This window comes from Larus michahellis, chromosome 6, assembly GCF_964199755.1.
Source record: "Larus michahellis chromosome 6, bLarMic1.1, whole genome shotgun sequence".
NCBI classification, from domain to species: Eukaryota; Metazoa; Chordata; class Aves; order Charadriiformes; family Laridae; genus Larus; species Larus michahellis.
This window is the reverse complement of record NC_133901.1, coordinates 305,574-329,122: the sequence shown is the minus strand read 5'-3', so window position 1 is coordinate 329,122 and position 23,549 is coordinate 305,574. Positions and strand designations below refer to the sequence as shown.

Below are 23,549 nucleotides of genomic sequence, written 5' to 3'. Positions count from 1 at the left end.
GCTGTGCCCGGTCCCCCCAGGGCAGGAGGCAGCTGGTGCTGCCGGCTGGCAGGGGCCGCGGCAGCAGCATCGCCGGGGGCGGGGGGGGGGCCTCGCCGGCTGGTGAGCACGGCATGCACCGAGTGCGCCAGGTCTCAGCAGGAGCTGGCAGGGACAGCTGGGGGGGGATAAGCCCTTTGTGTCACCCCACGGCGGCCCTGAGAGTGCCCAAGCAGAGGCCGCAGCCGTGCCAGCGCCCCCCCCCCCAGCCTGAACCGCCCCGGGCTCCCAGCGGGTACCCCTGCGCGCTGCGGGGGCTGGTAACCGAAAAACAGACCTGGGCCCCCCGCCTGGGGCGGGGGGTCACATCCCTCCAGTATGGCACCCTGGGGATGCTGGAGGGGGCAACTGGTTGGACTGGTGAGCCTGGCTGGGGTAGGGGTGCCCCCCCCCCCCCAGCACGCCCCGGGGTGCTCTGCCATGCTCGGCGTGCTGCTGCCACCCCCTGGCAACGAGCACAGCTTCGGGTGCCCCCCGCAGCCCCCCCCGCAGGGACGCCCGGGCCCCCCCTGCACCCCGCAAGGTGCGGGATGGCGGGGGAGGGCGCGGGGGGGGGTCACACCGGGCAGGGGCCTGGGCAGGGAGGTCTGTGCCCCCCCTCCCCGCGCGTGGGGAGGGGGCTCGGCGCGGAGAGGGGGGGTCACCCCCCCAGGGGATGATTAGAAGGAGCCGAGGTTACGTCCCGGCGCATTAAGGCTGTCCCCGCTGAGTGCCACCGCCGCGGGGTGACCCCGCCATGAACCGACCACAACCCCCCCCCCCACCGCGACGGGCCACCAGCCCCCGTCACACCAGGCCCCCCCCCGCCGCCACACCAGCGTCCCCATCATGCCAGCGTCCCCGCGGCCTGTCACCGCGCTGCCCCGTCCCGCTGCCCGCGCTGGCACCGTGTCACCGGGGGGACACACGCGGTGGAGAGGTGACACCTGGGGTGGGCCTGGGTGCCACGGACACCTTGCGACGGGCAGCGCGGATGCTGGGGACACCTGGGCTCCGGTGTCACGTCCCGGAGATGTCCGGCTCTGGGGACAACGTGGGCCGTGTCCCCACGCAGCCACTGCGGCCACGCACGGGGACCCGCGTCCCGCGGACGTCCCCAGTCGCGGCCTCGGGGTCCCCGGTGGGCTGCTGGCACGTGCCGCACACGCGGTGCCGTGCCACCCGCCGTCCCCGTCACACCCCGTCACCTGCCCCCACCACCCACCACCGGGCGGGCACCCCCCTGCCCAAACGGGGCGCAGGGTCCCCACCGCCACGTCTCTCCCGAGACGGGGAAAAACGGGTTAAACCAGGCGATGGCGTTTGGGGACTTGGAGGGGGGGGGGGACACAGCGCTGAACTCTCGACCCCTCGCCGGCAGCCCCCCCCCCCCGCGATGGCAGGCGATGCGGACACCCCGCGGCGCCCCGAGGCGTGAGCCGCCCCCGGCCCGGGCAGATCCCCCCCCCGCTGCCCTCACGGTTCACCGGCAGGACACGGGTGGTGGCCGTCGCCCGTCCCTCGCCCACGTGTCCGGCGCGGGAGGGGGAAGGAGCCGACGGGGGGCTGCGGCCCCCCCCCGGGCACATCGCTGGCCGAGTCCGCGCAGCTCATGACACCGGTGCCCCGCTGCGGCCGGGGGCGGCTGCAGCCCCCCCCCCGTCCCCCGCCCCGGAGAGGGCGCTGTCGGGGGCGGCGCAGGGGGGGGGCGCGGCCCCGCACGGTGCCATCCGCGGCCCCGCAGCTCCCCCTGCCGGCACCCGGCCGGACGGCCCCCCCCCGCACCCCGCCGAGGCACCGGCACCGCCGGGGGGGGCCGAGCACACGGACACCCCCCCACCGCGACAGGCCCTGCGGGACCCTCCGGGGACAGCCCGCAGCTGGGCGGCCCCCCCAGGGGCGACGACACCCCCTCTGCGGTGCAGCCCCCCCGCAAGGCATACCCCCCCCCCCCGCAACGCCCCCCCACCGCAGTGCCCCCATTGCAGTGCCCTCTATTACAATACACCCCCCCATTGCAGCACACCCCCCCCTTGCAGTGCCCCCCACTGCAATGCCCCCCCATTGCAATGCCCCCCCACTGCAGTGCCCCCTCATGGCACTGTAATTCTCCCCCTGCTGCAATGCCCCCCCCATCGCAGTCCCCCCCATTGCAATGCACCCCCCCACCGCAATGCCCCCCATTGTAGTGCCCCCCCCCCACTGTAATGCCCCCCGCTGCAATTCCCCCCATTGCAGTGCCCCCCACACGCTGTAATGCCGCCCTCCGCAATGCCCCCCCCCGCCGTCACCCTCCCCCCTTGCAATGCCCCCCCACCCCCCGCAGTGTCAGGGCCCCCCCGCCGCAGTGCCCCGCCCCCGCGGGTGCCCGGTGGCCCCGCCGGGTGCTCGGCGCTGCGCAGAGGGTGCGGGCAGGGACGGCGGGCACTAGGGCCGCGCGGACACCCGCCGCCCGTCGGCGGCAGCGCGCAGGCGCAGGGCCGCCCCGCCCACCCGTAAGGCTACTTCCGCTCCGCGGCGGAAGTGGCGTCGCGTCATTGTGGTGCGCCGGGCGGGAGCGGTGGCGCGGGAGCGCCGCCATGGCCGGGATCCTCTTCGAGGACATCTTCGACGTGAAGGACATCGACCCCGAGGGAAAGAAGTTCGACCGCGGTGAGTGGGGCCGCCTCCCCGCCCGCTCGGGCCCGCCTGCTCCCCGCGGGGTCCTGCGCCCTCCCGCGGGGTCCTGCGCCCTCCCGCGGGGTCCTGCGCCCTCCCGCGGGGTCCTGCGCCCTCCCGCGGCCCGGCCTGTCCGCCTCGCTCTGCCGAGGCCCGTCCCGCCGGCCGCGGTCCGGGTGCTCGTCCCGCCGTCCCTTCGCCATCCTCTGGCCCCCGCCGCGCCCGGCTTCCCCAGCTTTCTCCTGTGCCCCCCCCGCGGCCGGTGCGTGCCGTTTACCACCCCACCGCGTCTCTCTCCCTGCTTGTGCGTCCCTCAGCCTGCTCCCGGGCTCGGTAACCACCCCTGGACCCCCCCGAACAGCTTGGGCGGCGGCATGGGATGTGGGGGCACAAGAGGCCTGGCCCTAGGGCCCTGCTGCCACCCAGTTCTGTCTGCCCTGACTCTGCCGCTTTCCCCAGTGTCCCGCCTGCACTGCGAGAGTGAGTCCTTCAAGATGGATCTCATCCTGGATGTGAACATCCAGATCTACCCTGTGGACCTCGGTAAGCCACTGGGCTACTAGCCTGTAACAGGCTGGGATGGGGGGAGGGTAGAGTGGTGCATGCTAGTACTTGGAGATCAAATTCAGCACAAGCAAGGAATGTGCTGCCACAGACTTTCTTGGGACCCTGTGCTATCCCCGGGTCACCAGAGGTGCGTGGCGCTGTGTGTTCTTGCTGTGCTGGGACTGAGCTGGATTCTGGTTTGCCTCACTGTGAGGTTTGCCTGGGCTCATCTCTGACCCATTCCCTAGAGGTACTGCCAGGTGAAATTGTCTCAGTTGGCAGCAACTGAGCTTTAAGGGGACCCCTTTTGAAATGGGCCTCTGTGGCTAAATATACTGAATGGATGGAAAAGAGAGCCTCGCCCATGACAAAGCACAGAAGGGCTGGAAGTAGCGCCGCAGGGTCTTGCGTACCTGCCCAGGACTCAGCTAAACCCTCTGGGACTCTCCCTGCAAATCTCTTGCTGTGTCCCATGAAAACAGCAGCACTGGTGTCCTGGTAGCTCTGGTTTCCTCCATAGTGGTGACCAGCGTCTGTGGGGAATGGGGCTACAGAGGATCTGGTGTGATGTTTCCTTAATCCCCACAATCCTGTTGGAGGACTGAAGACAGGGATGGGGGTTTGTGCTAAACCTGCCAGGACGGCTCCTTGCCACCACCCTGAGATCTGCTGTGGCTGCTGCTGCTCTGGCTGCGCCCCTCACCTTCTCACTGCTCCTCTGCCCTCTCCTCCCAGGGGACAAATTCCGCCTGGTCATTGCCAGCACCTTGTATGAAGACGGCACCCTGGATGATGGCGAGTATAACCCCACTGACGACAGGCCATCCAGGTACGGGGTTCCAACCAGGACCCACACGGGGATAGATGAGAGAAGAGGTGAAGTGCTGAGGGGCACACCCGGGTGTGACTCTTCTCTGAGCTCCCACTGTGCTGTTGCAGGGCAGACCAGTTTGAGTACGTGATGTACGGCAAGGTGTACAGGATTGAGGGGGATGAGACCTCCACGGAGGCAGCCACGCGCCTGTGAGTGCCTGTCAACGGTGGGGAGGAGGGGGGGATGTGGTGCCCCAGGGTGCTGTGGGGGAGGCACCAGGATCTCAGCCCAAGTCTCCTGTGGAATTCCCTGCTCTCACCGCTCCTTTCCTCCCGTTCCAGCTCTGCCTACGTGTCTTACGGGGGGCTGCTCATGCGGCTGCAGGGAGACGCAAACAACCTGCACGGGTTTGAAGTGGACTCTCGTGTTTACCTGCTGATGAAGAAGCTGGCCTTCTAGGAGACCTGCCCTGGGGATGTTCTGCTGACGGGCAAACAGGAGCCCTGTGACCCCAAATCGTGCCCCAGCTTCCACGCTGCCTGGTCCCTCTGGAGCTGGAGGAGGAAAAGAAAGTCCCCCCCTCCTCATCCCGGCCTCTTCTGATTCCTGCTGGGATCCACAGCCCTCTCTTGTATGGAGAGAGGTGCCTGTCGGCTGAGTGGAGTCCATGCTGGGTGCTCTGTGGTCCTTGCCGGGCGTCTCCTCCCACCTCTGCCTTCCTATGCTTCCAGAGCAGGAGCAGACCCGGCTCTGGCTAGGGACAGCTGGACTGGGACAGCCACCATCTGCCTCAGGGCTAGGGACCATCTCCTAAGGAGCCATCCTGAGGCTGGCCGGGCTTGTTCTTGATTAAACTGGGATGTTTTCTAGCCGTGGCTCTGCTGGCTGAGAGGTGAGGCTGGCAGGGAGCGGGTGTGCCTGTGCGGGGGCAGAAGGGGCACACGCTGCTTTCCCCAAGGATGGGCACTCCAAACGTGCCCTGGGCTCTTCCCTGCCACCCCACTGGGCACGGTGTGTGCTGGGGTGAGGGAGAGGCAGGGGTGAGGGGTGGTAGCTCGCTTCCCCGAGTGGGGTCTGGTTCCCTGCAGAGCTGGCAGCTGCCGCGGGAGGGAGCCGGGCACCCGGGGGGAGACCTGGAGCATGTCACTGAGGGCCCCGGAGGTGTGTGGTCCCCTGCCAGGGCCACAGCTGCAGGGGAAAAGGAGGACGTGAACGACCCATTAGAAAAATAGTTCTTTAATTGTACAGCGTTCACAGTAGAGGTGCTGCCTGGGCGGCGGCAGAGCCTGTGCCCGCTGGCGCCCGGTGTCGCGCTCTGCTTCCGTGTGGTCACCAAAGGCTCGACGAGCAGGAGGCAGCCCTGTCCCCGTGGGCACTTCCTGGGCACCCAGAGCACAGCTCAGTGTCCAGCAGGATCGCTCCGACCTGGGACCGGGGTGAGCCCCGTGCGCAGCCTCACCGGGCCCCGCAGTGGGGCTCTCTGCCACCCCCCTGGCCTGGCTTGCACGAGTCCTTGGCCAGGTTGTGGAAGAAGAAGCTCAGCTTGCCCTGCACCAGCTTCCGGTAGGTGAGGAAGATGCTGGTGACGTGGGTCTGCTCCACGGAGTGCGGGGAGCAGCCTGGCTCCCAGGGCCCTGCCTGTGGGGCGAGAGGGGTGGCGATCACCATCGTGCCCAGCCCAGCGCAGCTGGCACCGGCGCTGGGGTGGTGTGGCTCACGGGGGGGAGGTCTCACCTCCCAGCCAAAGGTCTGCAGCAGCAGGAGGAAGGAGTTGGCGTGTTCGTAAAGCTGGCCCAGCTGCCTGGCCCCGCACTCCTGGGTGACCTGGCCCTGGGCCCCCGCCGCGGCACCCACCAGCAGGGCCAGGTCGCACAGGATCTCCCGCCGCTTGCTCTCGCTCTGGGGGAGCAGGCAGTGAGCGGGCTGGCCCCCGCGCCCCATTCTCTCCTCCGTCCTCCACCCTCCCTGTGCTGCCAGGGACGCCCACAGGCATCTCGTTCAGCTTTCGCGGTGCCTGTGCCAACCCAGGGGCTCCGTCTCCAGCCCCCTGGGCACCCCGGTGCCAGCACTGTCCTCCCAGCCCCTCTCACCGATTTGCATTTCCACTGCTGGAGGCTGAAGTTCACCAAGGGCAGCACCGCGGGGCAGCCGAGTGCGGGCAGTGCCTGGCACTGGCCCTGGGCAGGGAGAGGAGAGGCTGAGGTGAGACGCCGGGAGCTGCACCCCTCCCTGCCTTGGGGTTTTTGGGGGGGTGGGTGTATCCTCACCACTGTCTTCTCCATGTCCTTGGCCTCCCCGATGTACTTGTGGATGAGCCTGCTGTCGCAGACCAGCCGCACGGGGCTGGCGTGTCCCTCTTCCACGTGCAGGAGGAAGGATGTGAGGAGGAGCAGTCCTGGGGGAGACGGGCATCCCTTGGGCATGTGGGGCAGGGACGCAGCAGGGCAACCCCCCCTCCCCCCAGCCCGCTGGTGGCCTTGGTGGTCCTGTGGCGGGGGTGTAGGGAGGCTGAGGAGGTCAGTTGGCGCAGGTGCTCGCTGGGGTTTCCGTGCCGCTGGTGTGTGCCGAGGGGCCACATGGCCACGTCCCTGCCAGGTTTATCACCTCCAGCGCCGGCAGGGAGCGGGGCCATGCTCCCTGCGGAGCCCGGGGCCAGCCCTCCCGCTCCGTGCCAGGAGCAGCTCCGGCCATCACGTGCACTTCGGGGAATCCCTGCCTGCAGCATCCCGCAGCGCATGGCTGCTCCGGCCACTGCTCCGGCCCAGGGATCGCCTGCCGCCACTGCCTTCCCAGTGCCACCGGCACGCCGCTGTCCCGGGCACTTCTCGGACGGGCGGCCGCTGTGCCCAACAGCGGCCTATCCTGGCAAACCGGCATCTCCTCTCCAAAGCCCCCAGCGCATCCTCCTGCCCCGCTGCCCGCCCGGGCACTACGCGTGTGCCCAAAGCCCTGAGTGCAGCCCCTGCCCCTGGGACGGGCATGGAGAGATGCGCGGCCGCCCTCGCCCGCTGGTGGTGGCCACGTCCGACCAAACCACAGCCGCCCTCGGGCTTCGTTGCCCACATGGGGGGCTCATCTCCTGGGGTGCCCATGCAGGGGACACTCTGGCTGTGTGGGCACGGTGTTTGCTGCCAACACAGCGCCCCGTCCTGCCCGCTGCCACCCCCCCCTCTTTCAGCTGCGCACTCACTGTTCAGCTCCATGCTCAGCTGGGGGCTTCGGTCCTGCATCTTCCACCCTGGCGCCAGCGGCTGCTCCCCGGCTCCCGTCCCCCTTCCATGGAGGGCGGCGGTGGCGCGGGCTCCCCGCGAGCTGCCCAGCCGGGATGGGGGGGCCAGGGGTGCCCCGGGGAGGGCACGGCACGGTGCTGCGTCTCCGGCACGGCCGCCCGTCCCAGGCAGCGCGATTTCCTGTTGTGTCGCCGCTGACCTTCGAGCAAAATCTCAGCAGGGGCCCCGGGCCCGGGGGACAGCTTCCTGCCTCCGGACGCTTCCTCCCTTGGCTCCGGGAGCGGGAAGGGCGTCCCCGGGCGCCCTGCGGGGCTGCTCACCTGCCCTCCGGCCTGAGCGCCCGGGACCTTGGTGGTCAGAGCCTTGGCTGTGCCCGTCCAGGGGTGAAGGCGGCCCTGGGAGAAGAAGAGATGGCATCGGTGGCCCTGGAACCATGAGGTGCTGGTCCCAGCTGTGGCAGCCAGGTATGAAGGCCACCAAAACCCCTCACCCAGAGGTGGGCTCCAACCCCGGTGACCTTCACCCAGAGGCGGACCCCATCCCCTTCACCCAGAGGTGGACCTCGAACCCTGGTGGACCTTGAAACCGAGTGACCCTCACCCCGAAGTGGGCTCCAACCCTGGTGGCCCTCCCCCCATCCTTGGTCACCTTCACCCAGAGGCGGACCCCAACCCCAGTGCCCCTTGCCCAGAGGTGGGCTCTGACCCCTGCATCCCTCACCCCGAGGCAGCTCACAGGAGGTGAGGTCCGCGGTGTGGCTGTGGTGCACAGGGACCCCTCCACGCCGAGGAGGGTGATGGAGCAGGGGCCGGGCTGGCACGTGACCCCCAGGGCTGGTTCACCAGGGGGATCAGTTTGTGGGGGCGGGCAGGCAAAGCACCCGTGGACACCCCCTCCCTGGGTGGGAGAAGCACCGGGGGTCTGCCCAGTGCCAGGCCAAGGTACGACCATGACCCAGCCCCCCCCCCAGCCCTGGGGCACTCTGGCCTTGCTGGGGTGTGGGGGGGGGGGGGGGGCAGGTGTGTGCACACCAATACCTGTGTGTACGTGCACACGCGTGTTATATAGCACACGCGTGCACAGCCCCACGGGCACCTTCAGCCCTACCTGCACACTTCTTGCAGCACACACCGGGGTGCACGCTCAGACACCCCCCCCCCCCCGGGGTGGGCAGCCCCCCCACACACCCATCCCCTTGGCGGGGGGGGCTCCCCCATCCTCTTACCCCCGGTCTCTCCGCAGCCTCCTGCGTGCTTCCTTCTCCCACCCCTGCCCTCGCACACTCCCAGCCCTGTCCCGGCGGTTCCCGGCAGCGCCTGGCCGGATGACAACAGGCAGAGTAAACACCTCGGCCCCGCTCCGCCTGCCCCGTGCCCCGCTCGGCCCCCGCAGCCCACCTTGCAGGGTGCCCGGATAGGGGGTCCGGTGGCCACCACGGCTCCGGGGGGACAAGGGCAGTAGCCCAACTTGCCCGGGGCACAGCTGGTGGCGGCTGGAGCCACGAGCGTCAGGGTCATCTGCCGCCGGACATGCCCCTGCACGGCCGTCCCCGTCCCTGCGGACGTGACAAGTTGCAAACGTGCCCCGCCGGCCACCCTCAGCCCCTCTGCCAGCGCCGGCCCCACGCCAGCCCCCACCGTGCCCGGGTCCCCGTCCCTCCCTGGGTGCAAAACCCTTCCCGAGGCCAGGCTGGGGAGCTGCAGTGCCCTGCGCGCCCTGCCTGCCCTCGCAATTAGGCAAATGAACCCATGGGGGGAAGCTGGAGGGCAGCCGGGACTCGGGTGCCTCAAACAGTCCCTTCGCCCCCAAAATGCTCCTTTCCAGCTGTGCCAGAGGCGGGTGAGCAGTAGGAGCCCCCGCCTGTGGGCAGCCTTGTGTCCTTCTGCTGGAAGGGGCGATGCCGGCGTTACTGCCCGTGCCAGGCGAGTGCGGGGGGAGGCCAAGGGGGGACAACCCTGCTGCTGGCCTGCCGTGCTGCCCCCACCCCAAATCCAGGGATGCCGCATGCTGGGGAGAGGGGGTGCGGGGGCAGTGAGTGGGGCTCGGGGGGCACGGGGGCTGCGGGCGAGCGGGGCAGGGCTGTGGCGGGGGGCAGGAAGGCGGGTGGAGGCCGGGGGTGGGGGGGGGGCTTTGCAGCTGGCCGGGTCCCGGTGCCAAGTTTCCCACCTCTCCTTACAGGGTGCAAAGTGCCGGGAATCCCGCTGCGGGGGGCGGGGGGCAGCCGTTCACACCCACTTCGCCAAGGTGCCGAGGGCAGCCGGAGGTGCCAGGCAGCGACACGGTGGGGGGGGGGGGGGGATACACGGCGGGGTGCGGGGGGGGGGAAAACTGTGGACGGGTGGCACAGCTGTTGTCCCCGCAGGCCACCCAGATGTGCTCGGTGGGTACCCCCAGGATGTCAGCGCAAGGTGGGGAGTGGGGGGGCGCATGGGAAGCAAACTTGGGTTTCCAGGGGCAGGGAAGGGGGGGGGGGGGGGGGGGGGTGTCCCAGCCCCCTTTGAAGCCCCCATAAAAGGGTCCGGCATAAAGGGAGGAGAAAGTCAAAGGAACAAAGAGAGCGGCTAATCCCGGTGTGAGCAAACAGCCCCGTTTGCTCAGGGCCCAGCTGGCCCCGGGGCCAGGGAAAGGAGCACAGCGGGGCTCGGGGGTGCCAGGCAGCGGGGGACCCCCCCTCCCCGGGCGCTGGGTGCCCCCTGCCCCCTCCCACCCTGCTTTTTTTCACATTTGCGAATTGCCAATAAACATCCGTGGGCAAACCCCGCTCCCCACGCCCTCGGCACCGCTCCCCGCCGGGAGACCACCGCGGCGCTGCCGGGCCAGGGGCTCCGCGGCCGGGGGTGATGGCAGGGGCGGTGTCCGGCGGGGTTTTCCCCCCACTTTCCCAATTCCTGGCAGGCCACGCGCTGCCCCACACCCCGGCACAGCCCCGGGTGCTGCCCAGAGGATGCCCACGGGCAAACCCTCCGGCCACTCGCTGCCTTGTGCCAGTGGCCCCCGCTGGCATCTGGGGCGATGCCGCTGTGCCCCCTTTCCCCATCCCGCCCCTCGGCCCAGCTGCCCACCCCAACGGCGGGCACGGGGGGTGCCGGGGGGGCACCTCGCCCCCCTCCCTCCATCCCGCGGGGCGGCGAAGGGGTTAATGCCAAGGCGGCTGAGCCGCAGGTGGGCGCAAGAATGAAATTCCTTCTCGCTGTCCTGCGAAGTCTGGGCACAAATATTTGCCTGCATGTCCGGTGGGGAGGGGGGAGACCACCATCGCTCTGGGAGCTCGCTAATCCCCATGCCAAACACGGCCCCCCCCCCGTGCCCTGCGCGCCCCCCACCCGGCTCCCACCGGGGTCGTCCCCGAGGCCTTTGAGGAGGGGATGTTTGGGACCCGGGGGACACGGCGCCTTTGGGTGCTCCAGGGAGCGGGGAGCCCTGTGGAGTTGACGCGGGGGGGGTGTTGGGAGCGGACACGGAGCCCCAGGGCACGGCCGGGATGTGCTTGGCCTGGCAGATGAGGCTCCATCCTGCTCCCCGAGCCGTGCCCGCCGCTGCAGGCTGGGACGGGGGCAAGAGCCCCAGCCATCCCCGCCGTGCCGGCAATGCGCCCTCCGTAATAAACTCCATGTGTTCGCAGACGGAAAACAGCTACTTTCCCCCCCCCTCCATCACTCCCCCAAGCTGCATCCCCCTCCCCATACCTGCCACCCCCCAAAACCTCCTCCATCCCCAGGGCCCCCCCCCCCGAGCCTTCGTCTGGGGCGGCCCAGCCCTGCAAACCTCCTACCAGTTGTGCAAATATTGCCGGAACAGCTGTAATCCCCGTGTCCAACGTGAATTATGAGATATTTCCAGCCATTACGACAGCCCCCCCCCCCCCCCCCCCCCGCCCCGCCGCGTGTGTGCGAGGCCGGGGGGATTAGTCACGGGGCAAGCCGCGCTCGGCACAAAGCTTTGGGGAGGCCGCTGGCTCCCCGCACCCCGCGCCGGGGCGGCTCGCTGGAGGGGGGCTGTTTTTGGAGAGAGGGGGGTGCTCCCGGCTCCTTCCTGGCTCCAGGCTCAGGCCTGGCGCGGGGCGAGGAGGGGGGGTGTTGGGGTGCCGGGGAGGCGGTGGGAAGGGGGGCCGGGTGTGTGGTTTCGCCCCGACCCTGTCCCCGGGGAGCAGAGGCTCCTTCCTGCCGCCCCGAGCCCGGCTCGCGTTCAAAGCCGGCGCAGGCAGCGGCTAATGAGGCCAGACAATGGGGAGCTGCGTGGGGCAGGGGCGCTGGCGAGGGCCCACCGCGATGCCCCATGCCAGGGGCGGCACAGCCCTGGCACCGCTGCCCGCCGGGACTCTCCGCGGGACCCTCTGCAGGACCCTCGCCACCAGGCAGGGCACGTGCCCAGGGAGCCGCAGGCTGGTTTGGTGGGCGCCATGGGGACGTCGCACCCACACGGTGCCAGGATGGCCCCCCACGGGGCCACCGCTGCGGGTGGAGATGGCGGAGGAGTGTGGGTGCCAGGCTGGGTGGCCAGGGCTGCCGCCGGCCGGCCGGCTCCGTCCTGGTGCGCCTCCAGCTGCCCACAGCCGGCAGCCCCGTTGGGGCTGTGCCGGCGCCAGGCCCGGCTCCGGAGCGCCTCAGAGCCGCCTTTGTGCAGGGCGCTGCCGGCACACACATGTGCGGGTGCTGGGAAGCAGCTGGTGGGAGCGGGACCCCCTTCCCAGTGCCACCCCTGGCCGGCGCCACCCCCTCCCCACCAGCACAGGGACCCCCGAGGCTCTGGCACACCGCCCTCTGCCCCTTGCCCGTGGGCACCCCTTGGCATTCCCCGGGCTGCGGATGAGGGATGCCCGGGCACGGCTGGGGCACACGCTTCCTCCCTGCCCGCACGCCCCCCCTGCGGCAGCAATGCTCCATCCCCGGGCAGGGATACCCGGCACCCTCCCGCCCTGCCAGGCCTCATGCCAGGGTACCACCCTGGTCCCAGCCCAGGCTGCCAAGACGCCCTTGCAGCCCCTCTCTCCCTCACGCCGCCACCCCGTGCCTCAGTTTCTCCCACTCCGAGGGCTGCGGCCGGGCGGGTTCCCCGTCTCTCCTTCCTTTCCCCGGGAAAGGGGAGGGAGCTTCCCCTGCCGCTTCCCTGCGTCCCGCAGCCGAGCCAGGAGACTGTGACGAGCTCTGGGTGCGCGGAGCCAGCGCCGGATTCCTGGCACCGGCGGGGCGGCTGGGAGCCATCGCCCGCCTCCTCCCTGCTCGGCCCCGCTCGCCTCCCGCCGTCCCCCAGGGCCGCTGCCTCGCCGCAGCGGGCACCGCACGGTGACGCTGGCACGGCCACGCAGACCCCAGCCCTCCCCTGCCTGCCGCGCTGCCGGACCCCAGGCCAGCGGGGACGCTGGGACAGAGGAGAGGGGACAGGTCAGTGGCAGCGCTGGGGATGGCGGGGAGGGCATGGGACCGGGGGGGTGCCATGCTGCCGGGCATGGTCCCCGCTCGCAGAAAGTGCTCGCAAGCAGCAGGGCGTTGGGCAGGGCCATGCCCAGGGGATGCCCAGGGCCCTGGTGGTGTCCCAGCCCTGGTGATGCCAGTGGGCCATCCCGCCGGGGGGGGCCTGGCCGCTCCTCGCTGCCTCCTGCCAGCTCCTGCCACCGGGCAGGTCCCCGGCACGGCCGAGCCCCCGCGCCCTGCTGCCCACCCAGGGAGAATCGCCTGCTGCTCGGGGACATGTGCCAAACCGGGGCAGGGAATGGGACGGGGCGGCCGCGAGCGAGCCGGGGTGGGCAGCCCCAGGGGGGCTGGCATCCGGGGCAGGGGGCAACGGGCTGCAGCCCCCCCAGCCGCCCGCCGGCCGCGGGGAGGCCCAGGAGGAGCCTTGTGGGGAAGCAGGGGCCTGTTGTGCTCCAGCTGTGCCGTGTTTCCCTGGCTACACCGCACAGCTGGCCGGGTGTTTGCACCGCCCGGAGTTGATTTTGGCAGCCCCGCACTTCCCCCTCCTCCCCTCCCCGCTCGCCTTCCCCTCCCCACCCGCCATGCACCCGCCGCCCCCTCTGCCACCCCCGCCGGGGGTGGCAAGGCAGGGGCACGGGTGGCACACGCTGGCCCCCCTGCCCACCATCCCCACAGTGCGTGCCTCAGTTTCCCCAGCTGGATGATGCTCTCCCCAGGCTCTCCCATGGTGTCTGCTCGCTGCCCACCGCCGCCGCCCTCGCCAGCCCGGGCACATGTGGGTGAAGAGCGGGACCGGTGCTGGGTGCCGCCCTCTCAGCCTCCTCCACGGCTGCCCTCTCCCCTCCCCGGGCAAGGGGACCCAGGCACCCGGGCTCCTGTCCCCCCGCAGCCGCTGTCACTGGTGGGCAGGAGCCCGGGGTCCCGCTCTGGAGCCGTCCTCTGCCCAGGGTGGGCAGCAGCCAGAGGGGTTTGGGGATATCGAGGCCACAAGTTGTGGGGTGCGTGCGACTTTGCAGAGTGCAGGGTGGATTTGGGGGGGGGGGGGGGGGTTGGGGGGCACGCTTTGGGGGCCCATGCTGAGGAGCGCTGAGCGTCTGTATGTCCTGGGGTGGGGGGGCTGCCTGCGGGGGAGAGCTCTGCAGGGGGTCCACGCGCCTCAGGGGACTGTGTGGCTGGCGGGGGGGGGTGCCTTGCAGTGCCCCATGGCCTGGGGTGCCAAGCGGCCTGGGAGGGGGCTGAGCGGATGGAGGAGTCCCAGGGACGTCCCATGCCTGGGGGGAGGACAATAAGCCCTGGGAGGGCTCATGCCCGAAGGTAGGCTGTGTGGGTGGGGAGCCCCCAGATGCCCCGTGCCCAGCAGATGCCCCGTGCCAGGGGACAGTATCTGGATTGAGGAGGGAGGGGGCATTTGAATGGGGGTGCCCCGCAAACGCCTTATTCCCGAGGGAGCGTGGGTGGGTGGGGGACTCCCGGGGGGGGGGGGGCATGTGGGTGGGGACATACCCGGGATGCCCAGTGCCCAGGAACCCCCCCAAGCTGCGTGGGAGGCGTGCAGATGGCAGCGGTGGTGCCTCCACAGTGTCCCACGTCCCGGTGGGTGTTGTGTGGATTGGGGGGGGGGGGGGGGGGGTCCCCAAGATGCCCAGCCCCTGGGATTCCCCATGCCCTGAGGGAGGGTGTGCGGATGAAGGCATCCCTCAGGCACCCCCTGCCCTGGGGCTGGCATGTGAGTGGGGATGCTCTACACCGGGGGGTACCCCACGCCCGGGGGAGGAGAGCCAATGGATGGGGGGGCTCCCCGGGACACCCCGAGGCCGGTGGTACCCCACGCCCGGCGGGGCAGCTGCGGTGCCCCGGGGCGCCGCAGGGCGGCCCGTTGCCGGCGGGGGCGGCGGGCCCGGGGGGGGCTGAGTGGGGGGGGGGGGGCTGTCGGAGCGCAGCGGGGGCGCGTCGTCCGTCCCCCCCCCCCACCCCCCCCCCGGCCGTCCGCTGCCTGCGCCTCATTAGCGGGGCCTTTGTTTGCACAGGGCTCGCAGCTCCCGCTTGCCCATGCCGCCGCCTATAAAGCGGAGCCGGAGCCGGCGGCCGGGCAGAGGCGGCGGCGGCGGCGGCGGCAGGCAGCGGCTGACCCCCCCTCCCCGCCCCCGGCCGCCCGCCCGCCCCGGCTGCCCGGCACCATGCGCGTCCCGGTGCCGGTGGTGCCCGTGCCGCCGCCGCTGCTGGTCCTGCTGCTGCTGCTGCTGCTGCTGCTGCTGCCGCTGCCGCCGCCCGCCCGCGCCGCCCGCCCCAAGCTCGCCCTGCCCATCCGGCCCGACACGGACCCGCTGCCCCCCGGGGGGGCGGCAGGTAGGACACCTTCCCTTCCCTACCCCGGCATCTCCCTCCCCCGGCTCCGGGCGGCCCCGTCCTGTACCGGCCGCAGCCGCAACCCCCCCCCCCCAACCCCGCTCCGTGTGCCCCCCCCGCAGCCCCGTCCGTGCACCCCCGCTGCTGCCACCCGCACCCCCGTCCGTGCCGCACCGCATGCCCGCGCCCCCCCTTGCCCTGCGCCCCGCGGCCCGCACCGGGACCCCCGGCTGGCCGGGAGCGGCTCCGGGATGGCACCGGCAGCGCCCGGTGGTCGCGGGGCGGTGCCCCCCGCTGTCCGGGGCTGCGGCAGGGGGTGCCCGCGGCCCGGAGGTGACCGGGGGCGGCGGCGGTGGGGGGGGTGGCTGGCGGGGGGGTTCTCCGCAGGCTGCGCCTTCGGGGGGCACTTCTACGCCCTGGAGGAGACGTGGCACCCGGACCTGGGGGAGCCCTTCGGGGTCATGCGCTGCGTCATCTGCCACTGCGAGCCGGTGAGTGCCCCCGCACCGCCCCCGCGGCACCCCCCGGACATCCCCCGGGGTCCGGCCCCGCTGGGGAGGGGGCTGGCAGGGGGGAGTCGGGCCCCTGCATTCGATACACACCCCCAGTGGAGAAGGAGCGCGGGGATCCCTCTGGCCAGCCAGACACCTGGATGTCACCCCCCCGCTGCGGCAGCGGGGAGGAGAAGAGGGGTTTAAAGGATCAGGCTTCATTCCTCCTCCTCCTCCCCCTCCTCGGGGATGGCCCCCGGCCCCCCTCCCTCCCTCCGAGCAGCCCCCCGAGGCCGGGGCTGGCGGGGCCGCGCGCAGCTGGGCAGGGGGCTGGGGGCCGGGGCCGGGGGGGGCCCGGGCTTGGCTGCTGTACAGGCAGCTGGGGGCTGCACAAGGTGTCTGGGCCGCCCGCGGGGGCTCCAGATGGGCCAGGATGGGGTGAGCCAGGCTGTGCCGGGGGGGGGACTCACCTTGGCACGGCTTGGCACACCTTGGCACAGCTCTCCCGGGCTTTTCTCTACCTCCCCGCCCCCCCCACCCCCCCACAACAGCAGAGGAACCGCCGGGGGAAACCGGCGGGGAAAGTGAACTGCAAGAACATGAAGCAGGACTGCCCCGTGCCCGCCTGCCCGCAGGCCACGCTGCTGCCCGGGCACTGCTGCCACACCTGCCCCAAAGGTGAGAACGGTGGGTGCCCCCCCTGCGGGGACCCCCTCTGCACCCACAGCATCCCCCCGGGCACGGGAGAGGGGGGCACTGTGCACATCCCCCCAGAAAGGGGCCGCTGGCTCCGTTATGGAGCTTACTGGTGCCCACGGGGTGTCCATGAGGTGCTGGGGGGGGGGAAGACCGGAGGGGCGCAGCAGGGGTGCGCAGGGCTACGCAACCTGCCCCTCCATCTGCCTGCACCCAGTGTGCCCCCCCCATCACGCCAGCACGCAGCCCCGCGGTGACTTGCGGGGCACATCTCGTTCTAACTCGGGAGGGGGGATTTATTATTGCCCCCCACCCCCCCGAGCTCTTGAGCACAAGCAGCCTGGTGCAATGGTCTCCCCCTGTGCCCACCCCATGCCAGCCTCGCCAGGCCCCCCAGAGAAGAGCCCCGCGCCCCCCTTCGACACCTTTGAGTACTTCCAGGACAAGGAGGACGACCTGGACAAGCCCTACAACGACCGCTCCTACCTCAGCTCCGAGGGGCTGGCCCGCGACGATGCCCGCACAGGTGAGCCAGCCGCCCGCCCGGGTGGGCAGCGCCAGCGCGGGCACCCCCCCGGCCCCCTGCCGTCATCCCCATCCCCTCCCCAGAGTTCGTGGCCTTGCTGACGAGCGGCCCGGAGCCGTGGCATCCCACGTCCAGCGCAGTGGCCAAGGCTCGCTTCACCCTGCTGCGCTCCTACCTGCTCTTCTCCATCAGCTACGAGAGGTGAGTCCCGGCCCCGGCCCAGGCTGGCACCCTCCAGTCAAGGGGGGGGGGGGGTGTGCAGTGATGCTCGTGCCTCAGTTTCCCTTCCCACGTCTCCCCGCAGTGCCGTAGCCTTGCGTGGGCAGGGCGAGAGATTTGGGGAAGGGAGCGTTGTGCTGGGGGTCCAGCCCGGGGCTGGCAGCCGGCATTTCGGCACAGCCCCGGCGCCGGCCTGGGCTCAGCCCTTCGCCTCCGGGTCTGGAGCGGGAACAAACGGCAGTGGCTGCAGGGCCCTGCGGGGCTCAGCGGGCAGAGGCTCCGTGCTGGGCTCTGCCGCCGGGGTCCCCATCCTCGCCGTGCCCTCCCCGCACGCCCGCCGGCGGCTCAGCCTCCCCTCTCCCTCCCTCCTTCCCGCTCCAGTTCCTTCTGCTCTTCCTCGCTTCCAGGCCCCTTCGCATAGTAAAGTGGTGACTAATTTCCAGTTCCAACCGGGGGGGAGCCAAACGGAGCCGAAAATGCTCCTAATTTACAGCCGTGCCCGAGCGCGCGGCTCCCGGCGGGTCCTGCCCCGACGTCTTTCCCGGCAGGGACCCCGCTCCCACTCGGGGCCAGCTTGGCACCGCTGCGGGGTGGGGGACCCCGGGGGACCCCTGCCGAGCTGGCAGCCGGCGGGACGGCAGGCTTGGGCCAGCCCGGAGAGGGGTGCCAGGGGAGGGGGATGCCGGTCGGGGGGGGGTCCTTGCTCACCCCCCGGGTGCCCGCAGGCTGGGGCGTCCGAGCCGGGTGCGTTTCAGCGACCCCGAGGGCAACGTGCTGTTCGAACACCCCGTGCAGAAGAGCGCTGCCCCCGAGGATGGCATGGTGAGAGGGGCCGGGAGGGACGTGGGGGGCCATGCTACCCCCTCCTCCCCCGTCCTGCGCGTGCGGTGCCCCCCGGCCCCTGCCCAGCCCTGCCCTCACCCCGCAGCTCTGCGGGATGTGGCGGACGGTGTCCAAGGCCAACCTCCAGCTGCTGCGCGGGGAGCAGCTCCGCGTGTCCCTCGTCACCCGGGCGCAGCCCTCCGGGGAGGTCCACGGGCACATCCTCAAGCACCGGGCGCTCTTCGCGGGTAAGGCTGGCCCCTGCGTGCCCACCTGGTGGGGGTGCCCACCGGGACACCCCTCACACCCCCCTCTCCCCGCTCAGAGACATTCGGGGCCATCCTGACCTCGCCGGACCCCGCGCACCTGGGCGCTGGGGGTATGGCCATGCTGACGCTGAGCGACACCGAGAACAACCTGCACTTCATCCTCATGGCCCGGGGGCTGCTGGAGCCCGGTGATGGGGGTGAGGGTGGCCACGGGCACCCCGCGGGGCCTGGCACTGCCCGGGGGGGCTGCATGGGGCTGGGGGTGCATGGCATGTGCGTGGGTCAGCTCCTATGGGGCCAGGGCGGGTGCAGGGGCTGGGTGTGGGGCTCAGGGTGGGTATAGGGGCTGTGCGTGGTGTGGGGGGGTCTCTGAGGCGTGATTTGGGGCGTGCATGGGTGGGGGGTGTGTGCCTGTGGGGGGAGTGGGACTGGGGGGTGCTGGAGGGCGCATGGGGTGTGGGGGTCGGCATACAGAGGGAGGGGGCTGGGGTGTGGGTTGTGTGAGGATGTGGGGGGGCGGGGGGGAACAATGAGGGTCATGGTGTGTGGGGGGGTCCAGGGGACAGGACAGGGGGACGGCGAGAAAGAGGGGGATCAGGTGCAGGGGTTTTGGGGGCAGTGGGCACAGCGGGGTGCGTTTGGGGGGCAGCAGTCGCACACCCCCGGTCCAGCGGGTCCCATCCGCTCTGCCGTGCCCAGAGCCCCCCGGGGTGCCTCTGCGGGTCCGCGTCCTGCACCAGGGCCAGACGCTGCGGGAGGTCCGCGCCAACATCACCCGGGAGGTAAAGCCGTCTGTTGTTTCCCCCCGCCGTGTGCCGCGGTGCCCCCCGCGCCGGGACTGAGCCGTGGCCCCCTGCTCCCCCCCGGCAGGACCCCGACTTCGCGGAGGTGCTGAGCGATCTGTCCGCCCGCGAGCTGCAGTGGCTGGTGCGGGGCCAGCTCCGCATCCTGGCCGAGACGGAGGGCCGGCACGCACGCCAGCTGGCCGGCACCATCACCACCCGCCGCAGCTGCGACAGTGAGCATGGGGCAGGCGCCCTGGGGCTCGGCGGGGGTGGCCGTGCCCCCCCATGCCAACCTCATCCCCTCTCCTGCCTCTCTCTCCCCGGATGAAGCCATCCAAAGCGTGCTGTGCGGCGCGGATGCCCTGCTGCCGACCAAGACGGGGGCCGTGGGCTCGGCCAAGCTGGCGCTGCACGAGAATGGCACCCTGGAGTACCAGGTAAGTGGGGGGCACCCGTCTCCCTCCTGGGGGCCCCGGGGGGGGGTGTGTGTCTCCCTCCCCCAGCGCTGCCCCTCAGCACCCTGCCCGCAGGTGCAAGTGGTGGGCACGGCCAGCGAGGTGGTGGGCATCACGCTGGAGACCAAGCCCCGGCGGAAGAGCAAGAGGAACGTCCTGTTTGACATGACGGCCAGCTACAGGGACGGGCTGGTGAGCGCTGGGTGGCGCGGCAGGGGATGGCAGGGGGGCTTTGGGCGAGTCCCCCTCCCAACCCGCCTGGTCTCCCACCGGTGGCAGGCCCGGGGCAGCTGGCAGGGCCCCAGCGCCCGCGATGCCCACATGCTGCTGCAGAATGAGCTCTTCCTCAACGTGGCCACCAAGGACTGGGAGGAGGGCGAGCTGCGGGGCCAAGTCATCTCCCTGCCCTACAGCGGGCTGCTCGCCCGCTACACAGGTACCCGGGGGGGGTGGGGGTGGTAACGGGGGGCAGCGGGGCAGCCCCCCGCCGCCTCCCCCCCCACGGCCCCTGTCTGTGCGCAGAGATGCCCGTGGCGCTGGCGGGGCAGCTGGTGTCCCCCCCGGTGGTCAGCGGGGCCGGGGGGCACGCCTGGCTGTGGCTGGACGAGCACTGCCACCTGCACTACGAGATCTCGGTGGCGGGGCTGGGCCGCCCGGCCGACGGCACCGTCAGCGCCCACCTCCACGGGGTGGCCGAGCTGGGCGAGGTGGGCGCCCGCCCCCACCAGCACAAGCGCCTGCTCAAGGGCTTCTACAGCACGGAGGTGAGGTGGGCACCTGGCGGGGGCACCCCGCGGCGGGGGCCAGCCCAGCCCTCACGCCCCCCGCCGTGCCCCTCTCACCCCGGCAGGCTCAGGGGGTGGTGAAGGACCTGGACGCCGACCTCCTGCGGCACCTGGCCCAGGGCACCGCTTTCCTGCAAGTCAGCACCAAAGCCCACCCCCACGGGGAGCTGCGGGGACGGGTAGGTCCCCACCGGGGCAGGGCACCCCTGCACCTCCCCACTGCCGCCCGGGGTGCCCGGCTGGGTAACGCTGCCCAGAGCGGGGCGGGAAGGGCAGAGGATGGAGGGGACACCACAGCATGGCCCCAGCACCCCCGGATGGCGTGTACCGTGGTCGCCGGTGCTTCCTCCGCCACCCCGGACCACGGAGGGCAGCCGGGCACCGGCACGGGAAGCGTGGTCCCCCGGCAGTGCCAACCCTCCTGCCTCTTGCCCCCCTCCAGGTGCACATCCCCAACCGGTGCCACACAGGGGGGACCCGCCTGGCCGCTGGGGGGGTCCCGGGGGAGGCCGAGCTCTCCCAGGGCGCCAAGACCAGCGACCTGGAGCAGCTGAAGAAGGACCCCAACTCCTGCTTCTTCGAGGGGCAGCACCGGGCGCACGGCACCCGCTGGGCACCCGACTACGACAAGAAGTGCTCCATCTGCAGCTGCCAGGTACGGGCCGGGGCGGGACGTGCTGGGGGAGATGGAGGCGGAGGGTGGGCAGACAGCACCCATCAGTCGTGCCCCCCCCCCCGTAACGAACCCTAAACCTGCCGCCCCCAGAAGCGCACGGTGATCTGCGACCCCATCCTGTGCCAGCCCCTCAACTGCACCCGGCAGGTGCACCCCGAGGAGCTCTGCTGCCCCGTCTGCGAAGGTACCCGGGGGCCGGGGGGGTCCTGGGTAGGGGGCTGGGGGAGCAGGGGCGTTCCCTGTGGGAAGGTGGGGGTGGTGGGGGGGGTGAGGGTCCCTCTCTGCGCCTCTGCACCCCCTCACGGCCTTCCTCTTCCTTGCAGAGAGGAAGACGGGGCAGGAGGAGCTGAAGCTGGAGCGGGCACGGGACAGTAGCGAGGGTGAGTCCCCGTGGGACCAAGGGGGCAGCTCTGCCCCCCTCGCCCTCCCCGGCACCCCCTCGGGGGCTGTGCCCACCTCTTCCTCCCCTTCCTCTCCCAGGCTGCTACTTCGATGGGGACAAGACATGGCGAGGCTCTGGCACCCGCTGGCACCCTGTCGTGCCCCCCTTCGGCCTCATCAAATGTGCCATTTGCACCTGCAAGGTGAGCGTGGGTCCCGTTTCCCCCCCCCGAGCCCCCCAACCTGTCCCGGAGGCAGAGCTGCCCCAGCACCCGTGGGTGCCCTCAGTTCCTGTGCACCGTAGCAGGGGCTCAGACCGGGGGAGCGGGGTGGGTGCCTTGTGGCCCCCGTGGGCCCCCTGCCTGCTGTGACCCCCCCACCCCCCCCCACAGGGCACCACGGGCGAAGTGCACTGCGAGAAGGTGCAGTGCCCGCGGCTCACCTGTGCCAACCCCGTGCGCGCCAGCCCCTCCGACTGCTGCAAGCAGTGCCCAGGTACACGAACGCCCCCCCTCCTGCCCTCCCGGCACAGCCCCTGCACCCCGCCACCCGCCATGCCCTGGGGGTCCCTGCCATGGGCGGGCAGCCCCCCCACTGCCCTTTCCTGCAGCCCCCGAGAAGAGCGTCCCCGAGCTGGCCGACACCATGCAGGCGGACGGGCCGCGGGCATGCCGCTTCGGGCGCCGCTGGTACCTCAACAACGAGAGCTGGCACCCTTACGTGCCCCCCTTCGGAGAAATGAAGTGTATCCTCTGCTGGTGTGTGGTGAGTGCGCCGGGCCTCGGACGGCACCCGGGGAAGGAGAAGGTGCCGCCATGCCCGGCCTCGGCGCTTCAGGGATGGGTGGGAGCGCAGCCCCACGCGGCACCCCGGGGACCCGCCGCACCCCGAGGAGCTGCCACCCCCTGACCCCCTGCTCAGCCCCTCTTTCTGCCCCTCTGCAGTCGGGGGAGACGCACTGCCAGCGCCAGGAGTGCCCGCCGGCCGCCTGCACCAGCCCCGCCAGGAGGGACAACCCCTGCTGCGCCAAGTGCCGCTGTGAGTGACGGTGCTCGCAGGCGGGCGCCGCTCCCCCAGACACCCCCCTGCACCCCTGGGGGGCCAAGCCAAGCTGGGACAGGCCCAGGCGCCCACCTTGCCCATCTCTCAGCCCCTTTTTCCCCCCCCCCCGCAGCCCCCGACGCGCCCCCGGACGGGCGGGAGAAGGTCCATGATGCCAGGGCAGAGGCCAGGAGCCGCTGAGCAGTGACCGCTGCCCGCAGCGGGGCCAGCGAGCAGCGAGGCTGGGTGGCCGCAGGGGGGGGCCCTGCCGCCCATCGCCCCCGCGCAGGGCAGGGGGTGCAGAGGAGCGCGGTGGAGTGGCCACGGCCGGGCGACCAGCCTGGGCACCCCGTTTTGGCACAGCCGCGGTGCCGGGGCTGCCCTCACAGCAGGCAGCGGCCAGGCTGGTGGAGGCTGGGGCACCCGCTGCCCTCCCCCTCCAAGCCCCCCGGGCCAGCGGGCGCAGCGGGCGTCATGCCTACCGTGTACATAGTGTAAAATCCCTCCGGCCCCCGTCTCGTCCTGGCTCGGCCGGACTCGTCACATAATTTATGGTGCCCGTGGACGGGGGTCCCGATGTATTTATTAAAACCAGAGCTATTGTCCACCCGCCTCCCCGCTTCTTCCTACCGCCAGCGGGTGCGGGGCTGTGCCCCTGCATCCCGCGCTGGGCTCTGGTGGGATGTGCAGGCCCTGGCCTTGCTGGATTTGGGGGCGCATATGCTGGGGGGGGGTATATTTGGGGGCCATGGGTCCTGGGAGCCAGTGCCAGGCTAGGGCCACCCCCTGCGGGCTATGGGGTGGTGCGTGTAGGGTGGCACTGGAGAGGACGGGAGCAGGTGATGCCAGCCCTGCCTGTGCCCATGGTGGGGGATGTGGACGCACCGCCTGGTGATGGTGCCCACTGGCACGGGGACAGCAGGGCTCTGTCCCCTGCACCTCCGTGGTGGCACAAAGAGCCCAGCCGGGGCCACAAGCCAGCTGCCACCCACGGGGGCGCCTGCCCACGGCACCCACCGCGAGCCGAGAGCTGGGGCTGGGTGTGCCACAGCCGCCATACCCGTGCTGGGACAGACCACGACGCGTGCTCTACGGCAGCGCTCCCCCCGTCACCCCAGTACAGCTGCTCTGGACTAATGGGGCCCATGGGAGCCCCAGTGCTGCCACCCACCCTTTGGTCCCCAATGCGGGGGATTAGAGCACCTCTGGGGACATCACTGTGCACTGCGGGGCTACATGGCTGGCACAGCACCAGAGCTACACCGGGCTATGCTGGAACAGTGCCAGCGCTGTAGGGAAAGTGACGCTGGGCTCTACTGGGACAGCACTGGGGCATACTGGCACAGTAACAACGCTGTAGTGGGAGAGTGTCAGCCTATA

At 71.4% G+C, this 23,549-nt stretch overlaps 3 protein-coding genes across 5 annotated transcripts; 2 read left to right on the top strand and 1 right to left on the bottom strand.

Annotated features, from left to right (window-relative positions):
• The first annotated feature begins 2,537 nt into the window (after positions 1-2,537).
• Positions 2,538-4,905, top strand: POLR2H (RNA polymerase II, I and III subunit H). Of its 2 annotated transcripts, XM_074590942.1 has the most exons (5): positions 2,538-2,670; positions 3,136-3,219; positions 3,958-4,051; positions 4,162-4,245; positions 4,378-4,905. In XM_074590942.1, exons 1-5 carry the CDS (start codon positions 2,598-2,600, stop codon positions 4,493-4,495), a joined length of 453 nt encoding a protein of 150 aa, XP_074447043.1. In that variant the 5' UTR covers positions 2,538-2,597; the 3' UTR covers positions 4,496-4,905. The 2 variants fall into 2 exon arrangements, with proteins under 2 accessions (XP_074447043.1, XP_074447044.1); XM_074590943.1 differs by lacking the exons at positions 3,958-4,051; positions 4,162-4,245 and having other exon boundaries at positions 4,378-4,623.
• A 353-nt stretch (positions 4,906-5,258) lies between these two features.
• THPO (thrombopoietin) lies at positions 5,259-7,661 on the bottom strand. Of its 2 annotated transcripts, XM_074590939.1 has the most exons (5): positions 7,227-7,661; positions 6,304-6,431; positions 6,127-6,213; positions 5,771-5,935; positions 5,259-5,674 (listed from the first exon to the last, which is right to left on the bottom strand). In XM_074590939.1, the coding sequence occupies exons 1-5, from the start codon at positions 7,264-7,266 to the stop codon at positions 5,492-5,494; spliced, it is 603 nt and encodes a 200-aa protein (XP_074447040.1). In that variant the 5' UTR covers positions 7,267-7,661; the 3' UTR covers positions 5,259-5,491. The 2 variants fall into 2 exon arrangements, with proteins under 2 accessions (XP_074447040.1, XP_074447041.1); XM_074590940.1 differs by having other exon boundaries at positions 5,361-5,935; positions 7,227-7,464.
• Positions 7,662-12,399: 4,738 nt separating this feature from the next.
• On the top strand, positions 12,400-22,775 carry CHRD (chordin). The gene is made up of 25 exons (XM_074591003.1): positions 12,400-12,647; positions 13,394-13,675; positions 14,705-15,023; positions 15,411-15,514; positions 16,066-16,192; positions 16,590-16,736; positions 16,820-16,937; positions 17,681-17,777; positions 17,884-18,025; positions 18,103-18,243; positions 18,746-18,828; positions 18,917-19,064; positions 19,162-19,268; positions 19,362-19,478; positions 19,566-19,722; positions 19,809-20,050; positions 20,137-20,250; positions 20,514-20,726; positions 20,838-20,931; positions 21,071-21,127; positions 21,228-21,331; positions 21,521-21,623; positions 21,739-21,893; positions 22,073-22,166; positions 22,303-22,775. Exons 2-25 carry the CDS (start codon positions 13,451-13,453, stop codon positions 22,368-22,370), a joined length of 3,276 nt encoding a protein of 1,091 aa, XP_074447104.1. The 5' UTR covers positions 12,400-12,647; positions 13,394-13,450; the 3' UTR covers positions 22,371-22,775.
• Positions 22,776-23,549: the final 774 nt, after the last annotated feature.

Excerpts from the sequence above, each read along its gene's own strand:
- POLR2H (XM_074590942.1), top strand. The coding sequence starts at position 2,598 with ATGGCCGGGATCCTCTTCGAGGACATCTTCGACGTGAAGGACATCGAC. Across the intron at positions 3,220-3,957 it reads GATCTACCCTGTGGACCTCG|GGGACAAATTCCGCCTGGTC; the intron begins GTAAGCCACTGG and ends CTCTCCTCCCAG. Across the intron at positions 4,052-4,161 it reads ACTGACGACAGGCCATCCAG|GGCAGACCAGTTTGAGTACG; the intron begins GTACGGGGTTCC and ends GTGCTGTTGCAG.
- THPO (XM_074590940.1), bottom strand. The coding sequence starts at position 7,266 with ATGCAGGACCGAAGCCCCCAGCTGAGCATGGAGCTGAACA. Across the intron at positions 6,214-6,303 it reads AGGACATGGAGAAGACAGTG|GGCCAGTGCCAGGCACTGCC; the intron begins GTGAGGATACAC and ends CTCCCTGCCCAG. Across the intron at positions 5,936-6,126 it reads AGCAGTGGAAATGCAAATCG|AGCGAGAGCAAGCGGCGGGA; the intron begins GTGAGAGGGGCT and ends CTGCTCCCCCAG.
- CHRD (XM_074591003.1), top strand. The coding sequence starts at position 13,451 with ATGTGGGTGAAGAGCGGGACCGGTGCTGGGTGCCGCCCTCTCAGCCTC. Across the intron at positions 20,251-20,513 it reads ACGGGGAGCTGCGGGGACGG|GTGCACATCCCCAACCGGTG; the intron begins GTAGGTCCCCAC and ends GCCCCCCTCCAG. Across the intron at positions 21,624-21,738 it reads CTGCTGCAAGCAGTGCCCAG|CCCCCGAGAAGAGCGTCCCC; the intron begins GTACACGAACGC and ends CCTTTCCTGCAG.